Source organism: Sinocyclocheilus grahami, unplaced genomic scaffold, assembly GCF_001515645.1.
Source record: "Sinocyclocheilus grahami isolate Dianchi unplaced genomic scaffold, SAMN03320097.WGS_v1.1 scaffold61.1, whole genome shotgun sequence".
NCBI classification, from domain to species: Eukaryota; Metazoa; Chordata; class Actinopteri; order Cypriniformes; family Cyprinidae; genus Sinocyclocheilus; species Sinocyclocheilus grahami.
The window spans coordinates 1,031,710-1,056,160 of NW_015505240.1; the positions used below are offsets into that span (position 1 = coordinate 1,031,710).

The following is a 24,451-nucleotide window of genomic DNA, read 5'->3' on the forward strand; positions in this document are numbered from 1 at the left end:
AATGATTTCTGGATCGTGCATCACTGAAGAATGGAGTGACCGCTGACAATTCAGCTTTGCATCACAAGAATACATTACATTTTAAAATATATTCAAATAGAAATCAGTTTACCGTTTGTAATAATATTTCACAATGTTACTGTTTTTACTGCATCATTGAAAAAAAATAATAATGCAGCCTTGGTGAGACTTATTTAAAAAACATTTTTAAAAAATCAATATATAATATAATATTAAATAATGCTCTATTTGCTTGGCAGACAGTCTGAAAGAAAACAGCAATCTACAGCTAAAGTAATACACAAATAAAGAGTCTAATCAGTGTTTATTTGTTTGTATCATGCAATAATTATCATGCAATTGTTATAATTGTATCATGCCTATTATTACCACTGCAACCTAGAGGATCAGTGCATTGAAAGCCCAAAATATAGAGGTACTAATTGTATGGGTCAGTACATGCATCCCACTCACGTCATGCAGTGGTGTCAGCATGCAGCATGTCTAATTAGTGGTGCTTGTGAAAGCAAAGCATAGATATTGTTATCTCATACCCAAGGGCCTCGGGGTGCCCCCAGGGGCCCCTGCCAATTCTCAGCTCTGGCGTGGCAATGGGCTCTTTTGACTTTGGCTAGGGTACTGAAGGACTGCATTTTTATTTGTTGGGAATAACTCTCTCATATCATGTATTAATGACTGAAAGTGCCATTGGTTTGAACAGACAAAGACAGCAGAGGCACAGCGCTAACACGAGCAGCCAGTGTGCGCAGCCCATGTGTGCGGTGTGGACAGCGAGTGTCCACGTCCGTCCTATCGTTTGCTGAGTCAGGATGCACCCACTCGCGCTGCTCTCTTTTGTTTTCCTCTATATTCTTATCTCATTGACCCATGAGCTTTGACGTTATGCTCAAGTGACGTCTGGTTTCAGGGCTCAGATCGTGCCATGCGTCCCGGGAAGCGCCGGATCCCTGTTCACGGTGGAGTATGAACTTCCTATAGCGCAGGATCCCCTTGATCGTTTCTGCCTGGATGTGTGTGTTTACAGACGGTTCATTGCGCACCTGACACTCTTTCACTTTTCAAGCGCGTGTTTAATGAATGAACCGTTCGCTTTTTCATTCTGCTGAGGGATTGTACCGTGTCCGACCTTCATTGCGGAAAACAGCCGGATATTGATGTAAAAGCCCGCCGCTGAAATACGTGCTCCCCGAGCCTTGATCCAGCGGACGGTTGTTGATCATGTAAGTATGCATATGATTCTTGCTTTGCTATGACCGAAGCCCAGAATTGACAGTTATGCTACAGTACCATGACATAAAAATCAATACACTAACTGTTACTGGGCATTGACACATTGACATTTGCACATAAGGTGCGTGTTGCAATAAAATAATATAAACAACAATAATGATTATATATATATATATATAATATGCATACATGCAAATATTGCACTATAGCTATAACATGCATTTGCATACAAAATAAGCTGTGTGCAATAGTAATAATTAGCACATAACTACAACAATCATATCAAAATATATATACAGTATGCAGAGTTAAGAGTCCAAAGTGGCATCGTATAATGCATTTGGTCTCTTAACTGTAAATGTCTTTGTATTTTGTCCTGGGCCCTGCATATGAAAATGGTCTTTCTACTCATAAAATAAATAAATAAATACATGTCATATTTTACCATAAAAATGTATTGTCTTACTTACTATATTTTACTATATTCCTACATTTTCTAATTAAATTATATATATTTTTTTCATTTGCATTTTTAAATCATTATTTAACAGTATAATAATAATAATAATAATACATTTATTGCTTTTAATATATATATATATATATATATATATATATATATATAACACCAGTGAGGTAACTTACAGTAAACAGGTTTTTACTGTTATATATAGATTTGTCAGTTGTGGTTGTACACAGTAAAATACTGGTGCCTTTATAATTTTCACTAATAACTGACATAATGTTAATTTACAAATCTACTTGAACTAACAAAAAATTAACTGTGAAGGTAATTCATTGTTTTTACTTGCAAAACCCATACATTTGACAGTATTTTACAGTAAAATTACACATTATGAAGTGTTGAACCAGTTACAGTTCTTACTGTATATGGAAAAGTAACTTACAGTTAAGCAGTTAACAGGTTTTTAACTGCAGCATTTTTTTAAATTTTCTTCATTTTAAAAATTACAAACATTTTACAGAGCAGGGAGCGTTGAGGGCTTTGTGTAAATGCTGTGAGCTGTGATTGCTTATATAAAGACAACTGGTTGGATTGTAATTGTAAACCACTAAAGGCTTTTCTATGTCCCTCAGGTCTGTCCACATAGTGGCCCTGGGTAGCGAGTGTCCTGGGGGCGTCGGGCCTGGGGATGAGACGGCCGGCCCGGGACAGTTCCAAGGTGGCTTGTTGTGGAGTTACCTGGGCCACGGAGCTCGGGAATTGGATCCAAACTCGGTGACGCCATCAAGGCTTCCCTTGAACCCTGCGTTTATGGAGTACCAGTCTATAGTGTTCGGGGATGTCAGAGTGATGGTGCGGGATTGTCCTAGTTGGGTGAGTAAGAGAGTGAATGAGAGAGGGATGATGGGATTCAAAAGCAGGATTAGGGTTTCTGCAGGGAAGAGAGTTGTTTCCACCTGATTGGAGGACTAAGAGGAATTTAGCAGTGATATTCATAAGCTGATTGGTGGAACAGATGCTGAGCTACTGAGATATGCCCTCTTAAACATCCCAGGTTAAAACCCTTCGTTTTAATCGCAGGATCTTTTGGATAGCGACTGGGCGAGCGTGCGGAGTGTTGTGGAGCAGGCCGACATTGTGGTCATTAAGTACTCGGTCAACGACAAACTGGCCTTTCAGCAGGTCCGAAACGTCTACGCCCCAAGACTTCGCCCTCTTCTTCGGCACTGGGGTGTTCCTGTGATTCTGGTAGCCGTGGGGGCGAGGCTAAATGGTGAGATGTGATTGGCTGTTTCTGTTTTGCATTTGTTTAGTGTTCACTTGAGGTATTTTTCTCTATTACGAAGTTTTAAAGAAAAATAAATGTCAGTCAGCCTTTTGTAGTGCAGACTTGGGAGATAATGGACTTAATGGAAACAATTGAAATAAACTCTGGTTAAAAATTGCCTGATGGTTTTGCTTATGGAATGTGTGCTTAAGTACTGTAAGCAGAGCAAATAATGTAAAGTACTAATGATAATTAGGATTATGCATCATTTAATCTTAATTACCTCATGTCAATCAAAGTATCAGACAGTAAAGTTGACTTTTAAACTTTCCTATAATGACTAAGAGCAACATTCACTTAATTTAAATGGATGAAACATATAGGAACACTATGGAACTGGGGTGTTGAACTAGTTAACCATTACTGATCTTCAGAAGCAACACAGCATACGAGAAGCTTCTGACTTCAAGGAAAAGGAAAAAGTCTGATCGAACCGAGATTTGGCGCTCTTTTGATGTGCTGAGCGCGGTTGCGCTGTGAGCGTTTGTTGAATATGCTCATAGGTAAATATTTATAGACTGAAAGTACTTAGACCACAGATTTGGCTCCATTCGCTGTAAAAGCGGCAGCTCTGTGCTCACAGTGTGACCTTTGAGATGTATAATTCATCAAGATGTGATTCCATCCAGCTACATCATTTATCCCCGAAGGATAATGGAGGAGAAACGAACACAATGTGGTTTGTTTAAGACTTGTGAAATGGTTCTTGCCCGGGCTTTCTCAAACTAGGGTTCATGAAATGTTGAAAAATTACCAATTAATGAATTCGTAAAAATGTCAAATTAAAATAAATACTTTAATTTTTGGGTGAACGATCCCTTTAGGATGTACACTTAAGGGTTTGTTTTTTTCTAATACTCCTAAGTGTGAGCAATAGTGATATTCATGCTAATGGGTTTGTGTCATGAGAATTATGCTGCATTTCCCGTTGCTTGGCCGTGGAGAGACCCGAGGCCAAAACATGCTCACACATACTCACGCGGTACAACTTTTTCCATTTCTCTGGGCTTTTTCTTTTATTGGCTACAGTGATTCATTCCTCTTCCTGCCTGTGCCCTCTTCACGTCTCCTTCTTCCACTCTTTCATTCTCACTCCATCTATCTCTCTCTCCATTTAGCTCTTTTCTTGCTATCACTTTACTTGCTCTTCTGTTCCCTCAGGCATTCGCCCTACTGGCCGGGCCAACTCTTCCTAACACACACACACACACACACACACACACACACACACATTGTTTTTATCCAGCTATCCCTGGTCTCTCATTCTGTCACTGCCACTCTCTCTCTCTGCCCGTCGCACACACACTTACCGAGGTTTAAATTTACGCTGGTATAAACTTGAGCTGGCATGCGTTATTACATAATATAGACTCGGATTTTGTCGCTCCATATGTCTGCCTGTTGACATCTCTCTGAATGTTATGTACTCTCTGTCAGTGCGAGTCGACATGTTTACGTGCTTTATTTGGCCCCTTGCTCTACAAATGTCATTTGTATTGTGCATCAGTAATACGTTTGCATAAAAGTTCCTTTAAAGAACATTTAACATCCATGGAAATTTTCCCTTGCCCAAAAGGTTCTTTATAGTGGAAAAAGCTCTTTAGATTAATAAAATGTTGTTTACACTAAGAAAAATATGGTTCTGTTCACTGAACGGTTCTTTTGGGAACCCGAAATGGATCTTCTGTGGCATCACTGTAAAAAATGCTTTTGGAATCTTTATTTTTAAGAGTGGATCACATTTTTATTATGTTTCCCACTGTCATCCTGTACAGATGAAGGCCCGCCGTGCACATGTCCACTGTGTGCATCCGACTGGAGCAGCTGTGTGCCCCACAGTGAGGGGCTCCAGCTGTCCAGGGACCTGGGGGCCACTTACCTGGAGCTGCCATCTCTAAACAACTTTTTTGTGGGTCGTTACTTTGGCAGTGTGGTAAGTGTCTCTTTTTCTCTTAATCATTGTTTAAAAAGTCTCATTAGTATGCAGAAGAATTGTACTTGTGGTTTAGCGGTTCCGGGCTGGTAACCATAAGGTTGGAGGTTCAAAACCAGTGAGGGGTAATTTATAAACTCCATGCCTCAGGTGAAATATAAAACCCATCCATCACCACTGAGACCTGGAGCCCCAGTCGTTCCAGGGAGAGTGCAATAAGTGTACTATAAGTCATTTTGGATAAAAGCTTCTGCTAAATGGCTAATTAGATTTGAGACTTTAAGAGCGTTTAAGCTCTCTTGACAGTATTTATCACATGTAATATGGAGACAGTAGTTTTCTCATTCTTAAGCTTAAACACAATAAAAAAAACAAGTTTAAAGAAATGCTCTTAAAATGGATGTCTATGAGGCAAGGCATTCTGGAAAGAAGGGTTAAATCTGATGTAAACCTCAAAATATGCAGACAAAATATCCAATGTTGGTCGATAAATTTCCATAATTGGCAAGTACCAGTGTAGTGTATGTATCATGCATTCCTGCAATTTAATGCTACCAATTAAGATGTGCACAAAATCGCACAATTAAAAGAGCACTTACTTTACAGAATATTTTATGGAAGTTGTAAGAAACTGTACTTTAATATTATTTTTCCTTTTTTTTCATGATCTCAGCTTAATTTTCATTATCGTGATATAACGAGCTGTTTTCTTGCCATCTCGACTTAACTTATTTCATGATCTTCACATAACAAAAAGTTTGTTTTCTTGTGATCTCATAGGACCCTTTATCCAACTCCTGTTGGGATCACTGTACTATTGCTGCTGACTAATACGATGTAAAATAAAAAATAAAATGAGAAAGGAAAATTGATGAGATTGTTTTGATTTAATAGAAGCTGTTTACACAATTCACTAAAAATATATGAAAACAGAAAATGTACATTATCCATTGACAAAGCTGTTTGTGGTTTTGAAACTCACTGGGCGGAATACTTTATTAATCAGCCAATCTTGCCCCATTTACTTCTTTTGCAAGTGCATAACTGTAACTGTGTTTTTTGTTGTAAAAATGTGCAAAAAATGTGCAAAAAAACAATTGTTGTCCCTTTAAAGGTGCTGCCCCATTGACAAGCTGTTCAAAGACACAATTTAGAATTTTTTTCTAAATAGCCGCCAATATTCCACCATATTTGGTGTTGCTGTGATTTGTGGTGTATTTGGATGTTATTTACACGCTTGCCTTTGAATCTTCATACAGCTGGAATACTTCATGATTCAGTGTCTGAAGCAGAAAGCCAAAGAACGGCCAGACAAACGGCGGGGTCACAGGTTTAACGAGCCCCGCCCCCCTCATTTGGACCAGCCAGGTTAGTGGCTGATGAGATTTCCATTCATTGTTATGTAAATGATGTGTCTAGTGTTTGTATTTGAAGGAGATTCACAAAAAGATACTCATGCATTTTCGACTTTTCCGTTTTCCTTCAAACCTGTCTAATTTTGGCAAATCTCATTAATAACTACTTGCAATTTGCTGGGCATCTTATCTTAATCTCTGCAAAGCACTCGGGCACAAATATGCACAAAATGACAATATTAATCAGTAACTGAGTCAATGGACTCGTCTGCCATTTAGAAAAAAGGATTGACTGCTAAAGGCTAGAAGGATTCTGTGCAAGATGAGCACTGCTATGAGCACTGACACTTAGAACGAGAAGCCAAAGCTTTCTGTAGTTTGTTGGTGTGGCTCCAGCACCACTTAGGCTCTTTTTATAGAGCACAGCCCATAAAATATGAAGGGTATTGAATACTGGGAAACCATTGGTGTGGCCTCAAATGAATGGTTATGGAGTGCATAACGCACAGCAGTAATATATGAAAAATGTGCCTATAATACAGACGTGATGAATAATCAACATCTGTTTGTGTACTTGTTCTATTTCTTTTTAACGCCTGGCATTGATGTGGCCTTCCCATAATCCTCCTCGTTGGCGATTTGCTTTCATGTCACTTTTCTCATTGCTCCCGTCTTATTACCGCATCCCTTACTCATCCCATCTCCTCTGCTTTGCTTGTCTCATCATTCTCTTTCTCCATCTTGTTTCCTTCACACACAAAAAATTCCTTACCCATCATCCTCCTCTGCTTAGCTCAACTTATTTCTCCCTTTCTCTTACCTATTTCTTTTATCTTCCTCACCCTCACATCCTTTTGTACTTCCAGAAGTTCTTTAGCATTCCCTACAGAAAACAATAATCACAGATTATATCTTTTTAATATCACAGTTGTTTCTCCTAGAGAACATCGAAATGAAATAGATCAGCTGTCAGCAATATTGAACACCTGCAAGGATGCATACTTTGAAAATACACTGGAAATAGAGTTTTAGCATAATTGTTTCAACATACTATGATTTGGGATTATTTTGAGAATATTTGAATGTAAGGAAGTAAAACTTCAATTTCTAACTAAAGATTAAATTCAAAGAGCACTGGAAATGATATGGCATCCAAACAATTTTTTTTTTTTTACAAGAAATTAATAATTGTATTCAGCAAGAATACATTTAATTGATCAAAAGTATCAATAAAACACTTATAATGTTTTTTCAAATAAATGTTATTTCAAAAAATGCTGTTCTTTTGAACTTTCATTGATCAACGAATCCTGAAAACAATGTATCACCGTTTCCGCAAATATATTAAGAGGCACTGTTGTTTTCAACATTGATAATAATAAGAAATGTTTCTAATGTCCATATAAATGTCTCAAATCAGCAGATTAGAGTGATATCTGAAGGATAATGTGACACTGAAGACTGGAGTAATTGCTTCTGAAAATTCAGATTTGCCATCACATGAATAAATTACAATTTAAAATATATTAAAATAGAAAACAGTTTTCGGTCCCACTTTATATTAAGTGGCCTTCACTACTATGTACCTACATCAACAAATAAGTACAATGTACTTATTGTGTTCATATTGTATTGCAAAATACTTTTGCTGCTATTGAGGTGGGCTATGGGTAAAGTTAGGGACAGGTTTGGTGGTTTGGGTAGGTTTAAGGGTGGATTAAGGTGTAAGGGATGGGTTAACAGTGTAATTATAAATGTAGTTACAGAAATTAATTACAGATGTAATTACATGCAGGCATTTTTAAATTATAAGTACAATGTAAAAACATGTATGTACACAATAAGTGCATTGTACCAAATGATTAATTTAAATGTAAGTACATAGTAGTTAAGGCCACTTAATATAAAATGGGACCCAGTTTTCTTTAAATTGTAATAATGTTTTACATTATTACTGGTTTTACTGGTTATTACAAAGTTTGAACTCACACAGTATTTCTCTTCATTTGATATCTCTGTATTCTTACGCCATGTATAATATTAATTGTCTCATTTTAAGGTATTTTAGAAGACATTTCAGCTCCGAAGTAGATACTTGAATGAAATATAACTCAGACCCACATTTAGTCTCCTGAGCTACGAAAGAGCAACATCTGAGCAAGAAAGCCGTCCTATAACATCCCGTCCATGTCTTTCAGCGCGTCTTCCCCCGGTGAGAGTGGAGGAGTCCACCTTCTCTCAGGACTTGCAGTGGCTCCTTGAACGCGGCGTTCAGTTTGCTGATGTGGCATTCTACGGCGGGGACTCTGGGAAGGAGCTGGGCTGGGCACACGCGTCCGTTCTGTGTGCCATTAGCCCATACTTCAGACATCTGCTGGTGGGACGGCAGGCCTGGGAAAGGCCTGTTTCGCGCTGCACGTGCAGGGACAGAGACGGCCCCCACTCACTTTTGTCCACCTGGGATGGAGGCATAGATGATCTACCCAGAGCAGACGGACACCCTCCCGGACACCTCTCACGGCTGGTTGTGAAGGACCCACTACTCTGTTTATGCCTGTGGGAGACGTTAATGTTTCTTTACAGAGGTGAGAGAGAACGTGCGCTGCTTGCAATATTGCGGCTGATGTTGTTCAGGGCAACTGCTGTTGGATAAAGGGCACAATATATTGACGTTTATGGCTTTTTCTTTCCATAAGAAAGAAAAATCACAGATGAGATCTTAGTAACTCAGTGGTTTCTTTTAGACAAAAATGACATTACATATAGAGAACAAGAAAGATACTAATAATCATATAAAACATTTGTAATATTTAAACTTTTTTTTAAATATTTGTTATTATATATACTTTTCTTTTGTGTTTAAAATGAAGGATTTTTATAGGACGGTTTCATAATTAAAATGGCTTTAGTCTGGAGGCTGTTTGTTTGTGTCTAAGGCCTGGGTGATTTATGGTTCTCTACACGTGCATGTATGACGGCAGTCCACTCTATGAGACCCTGGAGCTGTGGGGCTGATTACCATGCTTGGGAGGATAGAAAGATCTGTATATATGTGTGTGTGTGTGTGTGACTGTATATGCATATGAGGCAACATAAGAGAGAAAAAACTGAAGATCTGATGTACAATATTTGTGCCTCTATAACACATCTTTAATTTATGGTTATAAAGTGCTGAATCTCACAAAACGTCTCAGTAACGTCATGTTATATTTGACCCCAAAATCAAAAGAAAGAATTAAAGAATTATGTTTTGCTAAAATAAAATGTTGACTGTTTTTGGACCATTAAGATTTTTTGCATTGTGGCATTATTTTCATGACAATTAAGTACATTTTCCTCCCAAATTCTCATCGCTTTAAGTTAGTAAATAAATAAAAAAATATATATTTTGCCCCCCAAAAAATAAAAATAAAATAAAATAAAAATGTTTTGCTTAAATAAACTGTTGACTGTTTTTGGAACTTTGAACTCTCCCTAATCCTCATTACCATAATACAATACAATACAAACTAAATTAATGAAAAAACAAACAAACATTTTCTCCTTAAAATCAAAAGAAAAAGAATGTTTTGCTTAAATAAAAGGTTGGCTGTTTTTGGGCCATTAAATAAGATTTTTTTTAAGCATTTATCTAAGAAATTATCTTTATGCTTTACCATAATGCAATAAATAAATGGTTATAATTTAAATCGTAACATATTTAAATTGTATCATAGTATTTATTAAACTGCCTTTATTTTATGCTGATTTAAAATGAATTGTATTATAGTAATTTACAAAACAAAATCTAACGACAGTCACCACCACTGAGAATAATGGGAATAACAAAATAACAAAAAATAAAGCATCCAGACACATTAAGGTAATGAGGATTGCACTCGGTAATTTTTTGTTTATATTGGCAGCTATATGGCAAACCACACAATACAATTATTGCATATAATAATACTGACTCCTAGTGGTGTGAAAGCAGCATGACGCAACAACAAACTTTTTCAGTTACTGACACTGTTGTAGAAATGCGCTATTCAAATCAGCCATGTTTAATTTATTCTGTGAGCTTAACATTCCTTATATTAACGGGGTTACCAAGACAAAGCAAGTAGATTCAGCTGGTCATGTGATCTCAACATGGCAGCTGCCATGAGGTAACATGCTCCATGTAAATTGGAACAGCTTTTTCAAGGCCTAAAATGTACTTTTAATTTTTGTTAACAGTTTTTAATGAGGGAAAAACATAAATGTCATGAACATAATGTCACAGAGCATTTTCTTTATGCAAACAATACATTTATTTTGATTTTGGGGTGAACATGGACATGTTTTCGTAACATTCACCCAAGTACACAATTGTGATTCTATGCTTGTATTAGCCTGCCACAACATTCCTCACAAGTCAGGAGTATTACATCCCGTTCTCCATGCTTTGGGAACTCTGATGCAGAATGGAGGCTGGAAGGATGGGCATGCATCTCAATCAGGTGTTCAGTCGGGGCTTTAACAGTCCAGGAAACAGGAATGGATATTATAGACTTATTTATCAGAGTGAGGCCATGCTCAGAAGGTGAGAAGGTGAGGCCCATACTGATGAGATCCTCTCACCCTGCTGCTGATATATAGTGTGATTTTTCCAGAGGCCATTTTCCTACCGTGAGCCAAGGGCAGTCGTTACATTAACGTAAATGATGCACGGAAACTCATTGTGCGTGGTTCTTTCGGATCAAATCCCGCTCGGTTTGTGTCTAGACAGATTTATGAATGAGGCAGAGTTAATATTAAACCAGCTGAATTGTGACGGATGAACATTTTTATGTGATAGAACAGTGGAAACTATGTATTTACTATGAAGTAACACCAGCTAAATATTATTTTCTTAGCTGCCACCAAGAAAGCTTGATTCTTGAGGAAAACAGCTGTTCTATCACATTATTTGTGGCTTTTTGTATCCTGGTATAGTTCGTGTTCATATTTTTTCGCAGGGGCCTGGGAATGGGAATACTTAGAGGAAGCAATTGCTGAAAAACTGAAGAACCCTTTGGCCGTGGCCCAGCTGATGGACAGGATACGCTCATTCATTGGGAGAGAAAAGGTATCCCTCTGACAGACAGGTGGTGCTCTGATTATAGAACCGAACTGTGCAATGGTTTTTTTTAATGATTTGCATGGCTGACCTGATTTCTCAATTATAAATGCTCACAGTATTAACAGTATTCATCGCCTCAGATTGTGCACTGCAGTGTTGATTCGTTCTGGTTGCAGGCCCCCAGGGACACACCCACACCCCGCTCTCAACAAGGTCCTTTGACACTAGGAAGCCTCTTCAATTCCCCTCTATACTCTGATGTCATCTTCATGGTCCAAGGCAAGAGTCAATGCTAACCCTGCATGTGCATGAACATGTACACACACAGGCACACACAATGATACATTGATTCAGAGTGCTCAAAGGTGGAAAGTACCAGGGAAGGGCTTGTGTTTAAGTCAGAGCTCCTCTGTAATGCTTGACCCCATGGGTGTGTTTAAGAGGTCAGCTGTGCGTCTGCTTTCAGGAAGCGTGCTGCCAGCGCACAGAGCCGTACTTGTGGCCCGCTGTGATGTTATGGCTGCCATGTTCAGTGGGAAGTACGCAGAGGCACGAAGTCGTGTGGTGCCAATCCATGGAGTCTCATCCGATACCTTTCTAGCTTTCCTGGAGTACCTCTACACTGACACCTGCTGTCCAGGTGAGAGTGTGGTTTTCAAGGCTTTTAAAGCAGGGGTGTCCAAACCTATCCACCAGAGTTTAACCCTTTTTTCAAAATGTCTTTTTTTCTTCTTCTTTGGAACAACATGAAGATGTGTAAGTGATGACAGAGATTTCATTTTTGGGCAAACTATCCCTTTAAATGCTCTTATAAAATAGATAGTTCTGGTCCCGGATGCTGATTGGTCAATAAAGTGTTTCAGACGTTCTAATACACTATGTTAACAGTAGTAACAGTATTCATGAGTGAATTAATTTGCTTCATAAAATAGTGTTTTATTGAAAACTTACATAACTGTTCAAGTTTGGGGTCAGCAAGATTTTTAAATGCTATATTTAGTTGATGAAAAAATACAGTAAAAACAGTAATATTGTGAAATAGTATTACAATTTAAAAGAACTGCTTTCTATTTTAATATATTTTATCATTTATTCCTGTGATGGCAAAGCAGCAATTACTCCAGTCTTCAGTGTGACATGATCCTTCAGAAATCATACTAATATACTGATTTGCTGCTCAAGAAACTATTTCAATTCTTACATTTTTTTTTCTTATTATGTAATAATATTAATACTTACAATATGAAGTGAGAATGAAGGGGTTCTTCTATGAGTTGTGCCAAACAATGGCCTTTTATATTCACTGTATAGTGCAACATAATCCAGATGTTTCAATCATAATGACATGTAGTGATTCAGGTCGTATTTATCATTAAACAATGAAGGAAGGTTTAGTATGTCAGATTGCTTCACTCATCTGTCAATCAATGTGATGGATGCTTTGCCTTTCATATTGAAGACAATAAACAATGCTGTTGAGAGAAAAGATGCAAATAAAGACTGAGCTTGATAGGCAGTGGGTGAATATTAACTGAGGTTGATGGAGGGGAAAACAGGAGGTGATTGACAGTGCTGTGTGTCTGTGTGTTCAGCCAGTGTGCTGCAGGCCATGGCCGTGCTCGTCTGCGCAGAGATGTACCAAGTGAAACGGCTGCAGCACCTGTGTGAGGTGTGTGTCTGCGCGTATCTTCAGAGTATGCCCAGTCGAGAGCTAGCGTCTATGGGCATCAGCGTGATTCGCTTACTGAAGAAAGCAAAGGTGAGTCTTTACACCTCAATGTCAGCAGGGGTGTGTTTAATGACGTTTTGTTTGATGAAGGTTTATTTCCTTTGCTTTGAGTGTTTTTGACCCATAATAATAGAACACTGCTAACAGTTAAAATATATATACCCCATATTGCCTATTTAAAAAAATATATAGTATGTGAACCAGTATGCAAAGATATATTTTTCAAACTGTAATATACACTACTGTTCAAACATTTGTGGTTGGTAAATTATTATTTTTTTTAAAGAAGCAACTTGTGCTGACCAATGAATTAAATTGATCAAAAATACTGTAAAAATAGTAATATTGGGAAATATTATTACAATTTAATATAACGGTTTTCTATTTTAATATATTTTAAAATATTCCTTTGATAGCAACGCTGATTTTTAGCAGCCATTACTCCAGTCTTCAGAAATCATACAAATATGTTGATTTGCTACTCAATAAATATTTTTTATTATTATCAATGTTGAAAACGGTCAGCAAGATTTTTAAATGCTATATTTAGTTGATGAAAAAATACAGTAAAAACAGTAATATTGTGAAATAGTATTACAATTTAAAAGAACTGCTTTCTATTTTAATATATTTTATCATTTATTCCTGTGATGGCAAAGCAGCAATTACTCCAGTCTTCAGTGTGACATGATCCTTCAGAAATCATACTAATATACTGATTTGCTGCTCAAGAAACTATTTCAATTCTTACATTTTTTTTTCTTATTATGTAATAATATTAATACTTACAATATGAAGTGAGAATGAAGGGGTTCTTCTATGAGTTGTGCCAAACAATGGCCTTTTATATTCACTGTATAGTGCAACATAATCCAGATGTTTCAATCATAATGACATGTAGTGATTCAGGTCGTATTTATCATTAAACAATGAAGGAAGGTTTGTATGTGTGTGTGACTGTATATGCATATGAGGCAACATAAGAGAGAAAAAACAGAAGATCTGATGTACAATATTTGTGCCTCTATAACACATCTTTAATTTATGGTTATAAAGTGCTGAATCTCACAAAACGTCTCAGTAACGTCATGTTATATTTGACCCCAAAATCAAAAGAAAGAATTAAAGAGTTATGTTTTGCTAAAATAAAATGTTGACTGTTTTTGGACCGTTAAGATTTTTTGCATTGTGGCATTATTTTCATGACAATTAAGTACATTTTCCTCCCAAATTCTCATCGCTTTAAGTTAGTAAATAAATAAAAAAATAATATTTTGCCCCCCAAAAAATAAAAATAAAATAAAATAAAAATGTTTTGCTTAAATAAACTGTTGACTGTTTTTGGAACTTTGAACTCTCCCTAATCCTCATTACCATAATACAATACAATACAAACAAAATTAATGAAAAAACAAACAAACATTTTCTCCTTAAAATCAAAAGAAAAAGAATGTTTTGCTTAAATAAAAGGTTGGCTGTTTTTGGGCCATTAAATAAGATTTTTTTTAAGCATTTATCTAAGAAATTATCTTTATGCTTTACCATAATGCAATAAATAAATGGTTATAATTTAAATCGTAACATATTTAAATTGTATCATAGTATTTATTAAACTGCCTTTATTTTATGCTGATTTAAAATTAATTGTATTATAGTAATTTACAAAACAAAATCTAACGACAGTCACCACCACTGAGAATAATGGGAATAACAAAATAACAAAAAATAAAGCATCCAGACACATTAAGGTAATGAGGATTGCACTCGGTAATTTTTTGTTTATATTGGCAGCTATATGGCAAACCACACAATACAATTATTGCATATAATAATACTGACTCCTAGTGGTGTGAAAGCAGCATGACGCAACAACAAACTTTTTCAGTTACTGACACTGTTGTAGAAATGCGCTATTCAAATCAGCCATGTTTAATTTATTCTGTGAGCTTAACATTCCTTATATTAACGGGGTTACCAAGACAAAGCAAGTAGATTCAGCTGGTCATGTGATCTCAACATGGCAGCTGCCATGAGGTAACATGCTCCATGTAAATTGGAACAGCTTTTTCAAGGCCTAAAATGTACTTTTAATTTTTGTTAACAGTTTTTAATGAGGGAAAAACATAAATGTCATGAACATAATGTCACAGAGCATTTTCTTTATGCAAACAATACATTTATTTTGATTTTGGGGTGAACATGGACATGTTTTCGTAACATTCACCCAAGTACACAATTGTGATTCTATGCTTGTATTAGCCTGCCACAACATTCCTCACAAGTCAGGAGTATTACATCCCGTTCTCCATGCTTTGGGAACTCTGATGCAGAATGGAGGCTGGAAGGATGGGCATGCATCTCAATCAGGAATGTTTTGCTTAAATAAACTGTTGACTGTTTTTGGAACTTTGAACTCTCCCTAATCCTCATTACCATAATACAATACAATACAAACAAAATTAATGAAAAAACAAACAAACATTTTCTCCTTAAAATCAAAAGAAAAAGAATGTTTTGCTTAAATAAAAGGTTGGCTGTTTTTGGGCCATTAAATAAGATTTTTTTTAAGCATTTATCTAAGAAATTATCTTTATGCTTTACCATAATGCAATAAATAAATGGTTATAATTTAAATCGTAACATATTTAAATTGTATCATAGTATTTATTAAACTGCCTTTATTTTATGCTGATTTAAAATGAATTGTATTATAGTAATTTACAAAACAAAATCTAACGACAGTCACCACCACTGAGAATAATGGGAATAACAAAATAACAAAAAATAAAGCATCCAGACACATTAAGGTAATGAGGATTGCACTCGGTAATTTTTTGTTTATATTGGCAGCTATATGGCAAACCACACAATACAATTATTGCATATAATAATACTGACTCCTAGTGGTGTGAAAGCAGCATGACGCAACAACAAACTTTTTCAGTTACTGACACTGTTGTAGAAATGCGCTATTCAAATCAGCCATGTTTAATTTATTCTGTGAGCTTAACATTCCTTATATTAACGGGGTTACCAAGACAAAGCAAGTAGATTCAGCTGGTCATGTGATCTCAACATGGCAGCTGCCATGAGGTAACATGCTCCATGTAAATTGGAACAGCTTTTTCAAGGCCTAAAATGTACTTTTAATTTTTGTTAACAGTTTTTAATGAGGGAAAAACATAAATGTCATGAACATAATGTCACAGAGCATTTTCTTTATGCAAACAATACATTTATTTTGATTTTGGGGTGAACATGGACATGTTTTCGTAACATTCACCCAAGTACACAATTGTGATTCTATGCTTGTATTAGCCTGCCACAACATTCCTCACAAGTCAGGAGTATTACATCCCGTTCTCCATGCTTTGGGAACTCTGATGCAGAATGGAGGCTGGAAGGATGGGCATGCATCTCAATCAGGTGTTCAGTCGGGGCTTTAACAGTCCAGGAAACAGGAATGGATATTATAGACTTATTTATCAGAGTGAGGCCATGCTCAGAAGGTGAGAAGGTGAGGCCCATACTGATGAGATCCTCTCACCCTGCTGCTGATATATAGTGTGATTTTTCCAGAGGCCATTTTCCTACCGTGAGCCAAGGGCAGTCGTTACATTAACGTAAATGATGCACGGAAACTCATTGTGCGTGGTTCTTTCGGATCAAATCCCGCTCGGTTTGTGTCTAGACAGATTTATGAATGAGGCAGAGTTAATATTAAACCAGCTGAATTGTGACGGATGAACATTTTTATGTGATAGAACAGTGGAAACTATGTATTTACTATGAAGTAACACCAGCTAAATATTATTTTCTTAGCTGCCACCAAGAAAGCTTGATTCTTGAGGAAAACAGCTGTTCTATCACATTATTTGTGGCTTTTTGTATCCTGGTATAGTTCGTGTTCATATTTTTTCGCAGGGGCCTGGGAATGGGAATACTTAGAGGAAGCAATTGCTGAAAAACTGAAGAACCCTTTGGCCGTGGCCCAGCTGATGGACAGGATACGCTCATTCATTGGGAGAGAAAAGGTATCCCTCTGACAGACAGGTGGTGCTCTGATTATAGAACCGAACTGTGCAATGGTTTTTTTTAATGATTTGCATGGCTGACCTGATTTCTCAATTATAAATGCTCACAGTATTAACAGTATTCATCGCCTCAGATTGTGCACTGCAGTGTTGATTCGTTCTGGTTGCAGGCCCCCAGGGACACACCCACACCCCGCTCTCAACAAGGTCCTTTGACACTAGGAAGCCTCTTCAATTCCCCTCTATACTCTGATGTCATCTTCATGGTCCAAGGCAAGAGTCAATGCTAACCCTGCATGTGCATGAACATGTACACACACAGGCACACACAATGATACATTGATTCAGAGTGCTCAAAGGTGGAAAGTACCAGGGAAGGGCTTGTGTTTAAGTCAGAGCTCCTCTGTAATGCTTGACCCCATGGGTGTGTTTAAGAGGTCAGCTGTGCGTCTGCTTTCAGGAAGCGTGCTGCCAGCGCACAGAGCCGTACTTGTGGCCCGCTGTGATGTTATGGCTGCCATGTTCAGTGGGAAGTACGCAGAGGCACGAAGTCGTGTGGTGCCAATCCATGGAGTCTCATCCGATACCTTTCTAGCTTTCCTGGAGTACCTCTACACTGACACCTGCTGTCCAGGTGAGAGTGTGGTTTTCAAGGCTTTTAAAGCAGGGGTGTCCAAACCTATCCACCAGAGTTTAACCCTTTTTTCAAAATGTCTTTTTTTCTTCTTCTTTGGAACAACATGAAGATGTGTAAGTGATGACAGAGATTTCATTTTTGGGCAAACTATCCCTTTAAATGCTCTTATAAAATAGATAGTTCTGGTCCCGGATGCTGATTGGTCAATAAAGTGTTTCAGACGTTCTAATACACTATGTTAACAGTAGTAACAGTATTCATGAGTGAATTAATTTGCTTCATAAAATAGTGTTTTATTGAAAACTTACATAACTGTTCAAGTTTGGGGTCAGCAAGATTTTTAAATGCTATATTTAGTTGATGAAAAAATACAGTAAAAACAGTAATATTGTGAAATAGTATTACAATTTAAAAGAACTGCTTTCTATTTTAATATATTTTATCATTTATTCCTGTGATGGCAAAGCAGCAATTACTCCAGTCTTCAGTGTGACATGATCCTTCAGAAATCATACTAATATACTGATTTGCTGCTCAAGAAACTATTTCAATTCTTACATTTTTTTTTCTTATTATGTAATAATATTAATACTTACAATATGAAGTGAGAATGAAGGGGTTCTTCTATGAGTTGTGCCAAACAATGGCCTTTTATATTCACTGTATAGTGCAACATAATCCAGATGTTTCAATCATAATGACATGTAGTGATTCAGGTCGTATTTATCATTAAACAATGAAGGAAGGTTTAGTATGTCAGATTGCTTCACTCATCTGTCAATCAATGTGATGGATGCTTTGCCTTTCATATTGAAGACAATAAACAATGCTGTTGAGAGAAAAGATGCAAATAAAGACTGAGCTTGATAGGCAGTGGGTGAATATTAACTGAGGTTGATGGAGGGGAAAACAGGAGGTGATTGACAGTGCTGTGTGTCTGTGTGTTCAGCCAGTGTGCTGCAGGCCATGGCCGTGCTCGTCTGCGCAGAGATGTACCAAGTGAAACGGCTGCAGCACCTGTGTGAGGTGTGTGTCTGCGCGTATCTTCAGAGTATGCCCAGTCGAGAGCTAGCGTCTATGGGCATCAGCGTGATTCGCTTACTGAAGAAAGCAAAGGTGAGTCTTTACACCTCTATGTCAGCAGGGGTGTGTTTAATGACGTTTTGTTTGATGAAGGTTTATTTCCTTTGCTTTGAGTGTTTTTGACCCATAATAATAGAACACTGCTAACAGTTAAAATATATATACCCCATATTGCCTATTTAAAAAAATATATAGTATGTGAACCAGTATGCAAAGATATATTTTTCAAACTGTAATATACACTACTGTTCAAACATTTGTGGTTGGTAAATTATTATTTTTTTTAAAGAAGCAACTTGTGCTGACCAATGAATTAAATTGATCAAAAATACTGTAAAAATAGTAATATTGGGAAATATTATTACAATTTAATATAACGGTTTTCTATTTTAATATATTTTAAAATATTCCTTTGATAGCAACGCTGATTTTTAGCAGCCATTACTCCAGTCTTCAGAAATCATACAAATATGTTGATTTGCTACTCAATAAATATTTTTTATTATTATCAATGTTGAAAACCGCTTAATATTTTTGATGGAAACTGAGATTCATTTTTTTTCAGGATTCTTTGATGAATAGAAAGTTCAAAAGATTATTGTTAATAATTATTGTTATTGTAGTATTATTTATACACTATCGTTTTTATTAATATTTTTAATTAGCTGTTATCTTTATGTTTTGTTTTTATTTGAATTTTAGTTTAAGTTTTATTCATTTTACGTAGGTTTGTCATTTTTATGTGTTTTTTGTGCTTTTAGGTAGCTGCCAAAGCAATTTCTGTTTTTTTTTCATCTATAATTTATATATTTTTCAATTACTGAAAATTATTTTTGATAGTTTTAGTAAAAAATAACAGCATTGTATACTACACATTTGATCAACTGTATTAAATCATAGGGTTTTTCCATGCATACCAAACATTTGCTTTCAAAATTGCTAAAAATAGTACAAGTACAGTACTATACTATCCCAAAAATGCCATCTGTGATACTTCCAACATGTTTATTATAGTCTCTAACATTCTATCTGGTCTCATGTTCACTCTCTCTCTCGTCACAGTGTCACAACGCTGACCAGCTATATGTCTGGCTCCTCCATTTCATTGCCAATAACTACCTGATCTTCAGCCACAAGCCTGACTTCCTGGAGCTATCAGGTGAGAAGTCCACTTGACCACCTGGAAAGCATGTTCAAGCACATTAAATCACATGCACACACATAATCGCCTCTAACTGTGACAAAAGCCTGTTCCCAACACCCTGAGAGCACTTCTAACAGCTGGTGCTGCACATAAGCCCATGCAAATCACTACCGGCTTCTGTCAAAGCTTTATTCTGAAACACTGGGAGCAAATGTAAGGTCACTTTTGAAATGAATGAATCATCATTACACCTAATTAGCACGTCCTGCCCTTCCACACGCAGTTGGAGAATAAATAAAAGAGTGTCATCTCATGAATTGTGTATTTGTGAGTCAATGAATGGAACGAGCAAACCGTGACAGGAAAAATATTTATTTTTCATCAAGCTCCCTTCAGGTTTTTTTTAAGATGAACTTCTAATTTCTTTTCTTTTTTAAAATGCACTCAATGAGAAACACATATAAGAGACAATTACATTATTTTCAGCCAATATTTCAATTGAAGAACAAGACAAAGAAAAATCTGGTGGACGGATATAATGCTTTGTTTAAATGCACTGGCATTCAGCAGGAGGGAATGTTGTAACAATATTTTCTAAGTCCCGATGATGCTTTTTTGACAGACGAGGAGCGCGAGCAGGTGGAGCGACTGCGCTGGCCCTCCAGAGGTTACCTACAGGAGCTCAGCGAGTACCAGCAACGCAGGCGGCAGATCCGCAAGTCTCGCTGCAGCATCATGTGACCCCTTCTTGACGCCCTGCGGACCGGAAGGGAGGGCGAAAAACAGAGGATGCAAATTGGAGATTTATTTAAATACAGGATGAAAGAGACCTTTGTTTGACCTCTGGGTTGACGGTGGATTCTGATGTACTGTATTCACACGAACATTGACCTCTGACCCTGTGATATTAAGCAGACAGCTGTGAATTCTCACTGGTGGATCCTATGCGCCGGTACTCTTCTATGTGGATAATACTATACGAACAATTACGCCTGATTGGTGCAATAAACTTCCTCTGCGATGGATTAACCCCAAAGTATTAAACAGGGTAGGGTCGATCTTATACTCTCTCCAGAGATTGATGTCACTCTCATGGTCAGCCATGTTATGTCATGGTGAGATTTCTTTCATTCTGAATTCAGTGGTTACTCCGGCAATATGACTTGAATAAATTTCAAATATTTATTTTTTCCCCCATGAGATTAATTTGATGCAACTATTTTTGTAACATGTACATCTGAGATTTTTATTTCAACTAATAACGTACAAAGTACGCATCCAGCATGTGGATCGCCTCTTAGTGAAGTTGGTATGGTCGACGTAGAGCCGATTCTGGCTGTCTTTAGTCTAATCCAGTTATGTTGACCCTCATCTTATGCTGAATAAAGACATTTTAGAAGGATGTGTGCTTGTTCTGAGAGTCTGTGGCTTAAAACTAAACCATACAAAGTCATGCAATAGCATTCTATTGTTTGAAACATTTATCATTACATAATGCCTACTATTTAACCATACATACTGCACAGTATTTAATTAGTAAGCTAGTATTTCATTCAATTAAATTTTAGGGGTATCATCTTTGTGTAAAAATGCTGTACCTTTGGCAGTCCAATCAACTGAGTACAGTAAAAGATGTTAAAATTCACAGATTATTCATTACACTGAAAATGGACGGTCGCGCACATGTTGCATCAGGATGCATGTTTGCTCTGAGTCTTTCTCTTTGGCTTAAATCTAAACCTGTGGTTCTCAAGGGGTGGGTCGTGACCCAAAAATGAATCACAAGTCTGTTCTAATATGGTCGTTGATGGTGGGAAAAGCAATGATACTGCAGATGAAAACTATGTAGGGTAACAGACAACATGAGCCAAACATGGTTCTTATAGTTAAGTGAAATTGTGATACTTGAAATACAATTTTTTTTTATCAAATATAAAAAATTTCAACTAGTTGCCAAAGCAACATTTCTCATTTTAATGCTGTTAACCTTGTTTAACTAAAATGACTAAAGCATTGAAATAAAGTCTACAGTACATAGGCATATAAAAAAAACAAAAGCTAATAAAAGTGACAAATAACTCAAATGAAAAATAAAACAAATTCAAAATATATATATATATATAAAAAAATAATTTCAGTGATACTAAAATAACACTGGAGCCAGATTGCATTCAAATTGTAGGTCAAATATGGTTTGTGCTGACCAAAATATGTTTTGTGGAATGAATAACTGGCTGCCGAGAGAAAAGGCAGTTTTTAAAAACATTTTATGGATAGTTTTGTGTACGATACACAATTTTGGGTTGGTGGCCACTTGATGTCTAATGTAAAATCTGGGCCATGAAGCTACACCAGTTTAGAACCACTGGTGTAATGATGTTGTATATTTAGTTTTTAATATTTTATGAAGAAGGACTGTGAAGTATACCTTCACTGCAGAGATCCGATTGCCTGCAACATGCCTTCCAGTTTTCCAGAACGGTCCAGACTGTCAACGTCACTTCCTCCACCAACACACTGTTCCCCTATGAAGACCCGAGGAACCTGCAAAGAGTACATGGATGTAAATAAATGGAATAAATTAAATGAATAAAGCATATGATTAAACATTTGCAATGGGCAGGGTCAAAGCTGCTGGTCCAAATACTGGTGACTCAGCATTTGTGTGAATATGCGGCTAAAAACAATCTAGTCATATTTGCCACCATAATAATAAACTATGGGACTCAAAATTCACTCAGAAGAAGATTAAAAATCTTTCATTTTAAGTTCATACATAGTTGCATTTTAGACTCTATATTTCGAATTAAAGTATCTGTGATTGTGTGACGTAACGACTGACGGTCTGGCCTAATATAACAAAAAATTTTATATATATATATATATATATATACATATATATAATACTATAATAATATATATAATACACCACTGTCAAAGTAACGTTACTTACGGTGCGGGCGCCTGTGATCTGTTGAAGACAGTCTTGTATGCTGCCCATGTCACTGCGTCCGCTGATGTCAATCAAATCCAGGTGTCCACTTTTGAATTTATACTTCGACAAAACATCCTTAGCGAGTATGCAGTAAGTACAGGTCGGCTTCAAGAACACAACTACTTTGTCACCCTTAATTTGCGCTTTAACAAATTCTGCCATTGTTGTTGACGTAACAAGCACAGCTGTCCACGACTCCGGAGTAACTTAGTCACAACGAAACCGTTCTTTTCCGGGCTTGCGAGTCGTGTAGTTTCCGTCGGTTCACACCCTTCAAAAGTGAGGCGGGATTCAAATTAACCACACCTCGGTAAAATACAAAATGGGTTGGAGCACTATTGGCGTTTATGAACGAACTTGGGTTTTCGAACAAATCTTTTTAAGGGACTGAATCGTTCTCTTGTACCCTTGTTCATGGTCGTCTCTTGTGTGACAGCGTTCTTGACTTCAAAGTCTGACGATGGTCAAACCAATAGGATTCGAGTGTGGACCGTGAGAGCGTATTTCATTGGTTGGGTTTCTGAACCGATACGCCCCCTTCACTGTGAACAGGTTTTTGGAGCCGGAGCCAGAGGTGTAAAGTATTGGAGTAAATGTAATTAGTTACTGTACTTGAGTATATTTTTGGATACTTTGTAGTTGTACTGAGTATCAAAGATATTAGCAACTTTTACTCTTTACTCCACTACATTTGAAATGAGTGTTGCAGTTACACATTACGTTTGGCATGGACCTAGCTTTTTCTGCAGCAGTTTATTTCTGCTACAAAAGACGTGATACTGACTATTACAGGTCACTGAAAGTACTGCGTTTTGTGCGTTTCGCCTTTACTCATCCAAACTTTTCAACAAGGCTTTATGTGAATGTGAGTTCCTTAGCAAGTAATTGTGAATCAGAGGTGTTTTATATATGAAATGAGGACATGACTGCAGCCGGCAATGAGGCCCAAACCAGCACATCCACTGCTAGAAGGCTTCGGCTTTTTAATTTTACTTAACATTATTTTATTTATCCATTATACTGAAGAGACCTTTTTGAAAGATATTGTTGTTTTTTGTAATTTTGAGGTGTTCAGTTTTATTTTGGTTTTAGAAAATAAATGTGATTGCTCTCCTCACAAATCGACTCTTTCATGTTTTTGTTTCATGCTCTCTGTGCCTTGCCCTGGACTTTTATGTCACTTCCTGTCTCCCGTGGTGTTTGTAGTCAGTTTGTAGTCCGTTTGTTCATTGGTTCCCCTTGATTTGTCTCCCCAGGTATGTCTTGTTAAGCTTGTTAGCCCCCTTGTGTATACTGTATACAGCCCTAGTTTTTCTTTAGTTTCTTGTGAGTTGTTGAATGTAATGGTTGTCTGTTTGCCAGTCATTCTGTTCTTTGTTCCCTTTGGTTTTTGGCTTATTGTTTGTTCTAGTTT

At 36.9% G+C, this 24,451-nt stretch overlaps 2 protein-coding genes across 3 annotated transcripts; one reads left to right on the forward strand and one right to left on the reverse strand.

The window, feature by feature from the left end:
* Nucleotides 1-2,259: 2,259 nt before the first annotated feature.
* rhobtb3 (Rho related BTB domain containing 3) lies at nucleotides 2,260-20,798 on the forward strand. Its single transcript, XM_016271192.1, has 11 exons — nucleotides 2,260-2,590; nucleotides 2,798-2,990; nucleotides 4,820-4,977; nucleotides 6,237-6,345; nucleotides 8,531-8,917; nucleotides 11,312-11,421; nucleotides 11,592-11,694; nucleotides 11,882-12,055; nucleotides 13,008-13,174; nucleotides 19,961-20,057; nucleotides 20,665-20,798. The coding sequence occupies exons 1-11, from the start codon at nucleotides 2,339-2,341 to the stop codon at nucleotides 20,781-20,783; spliced, it is 1,869 nt and encodes a 622-aa protein (XP_016126678.1). The 5' UTR covers nucleotides 2,260-2,338; the 3' UTR covers nucleotides 20,784-20,798.
* glrx (glutaredoxin (thioltransferase)) lies at nucleotides 19,898-23,494 on the reverse strand. 2 transcript variants are annotated; one of them, XM_016271191.1, is made up of 3 exons: nucleotides 22,996-23,494; nucleotides 22,471-22,586; nucleotides 19,898-20,078 (listed from the first exon to the last, which is right to left on the reverse strand). In XM_016271191.1, exons 1-2 carry the CDS (start codon nucleotides 23,197-23,199, stop codon nucleotides 22,473-22,475), a joined length of 318 nt encoding a protein of 105 aa, XP_016126677.1. In that variant the 5' UTR covers nucleotides 23,200-23,494; the 3' UTR covers nucleotides 19,898-20,078; nucleotides 22,471-22,472. The 2 variants fall into 2 exon arrangements, with proteins under 2 accessions (XP_016126677.1, XP_016126676.1); XM_016271190.1 differs by lacking the exon at nucleotides 19,898-20,078 and adding an exon at nucleotides 20,654-20,798.
* Between the last annotated feature and the right edge of the window lie 957 nt (nucleotides 23,495-24,451).

What these genes read in the sequence shown, in the direction of transcription:
- rhobtb3 (XM_016271192.1), top strand. Translation starts at nt 2,339, where the DNA reads ATGTCCCTCAGGTCTGTCCACATAGTGGCCCTGGGTAGCGAGTGTCCT. An exon ending in CGTGGGGGCGAGGCTAAATG is followed by an intron (nt 2,991 to 4,819) that starts GTGAGATGTGAT and finishes CATCCTGTACAG; the next exon opens with ATGAAGGCCCGCCGTGCACA. An exon ending in CACTGACACCTGCTGTCCAG is followed by an intron (nt 12,056 to 13,007) that starts GTGAGAGTGTGG and finishes CTGTGTGTTCAG; the next exon opens with CCAGTGTGCTGCAGGCCATG.
- glrx (XM_016271191.1), bottom strand. Translation starts at nt 23,199, where the DNA reads ATGGCAGAATTTGTTAAAGCGCAAATTAAGGGTGACAAAGTAGTTGTG. An exon ending in AGATCACAGGCGCCCGCACC is followed by an intron (nt 22,587 to 22,995) that starts GTAAGTAACGTT and finishes TACTCTTTGCAG; the next exon opens with GTTCCTCGGGTCTTCATAGG.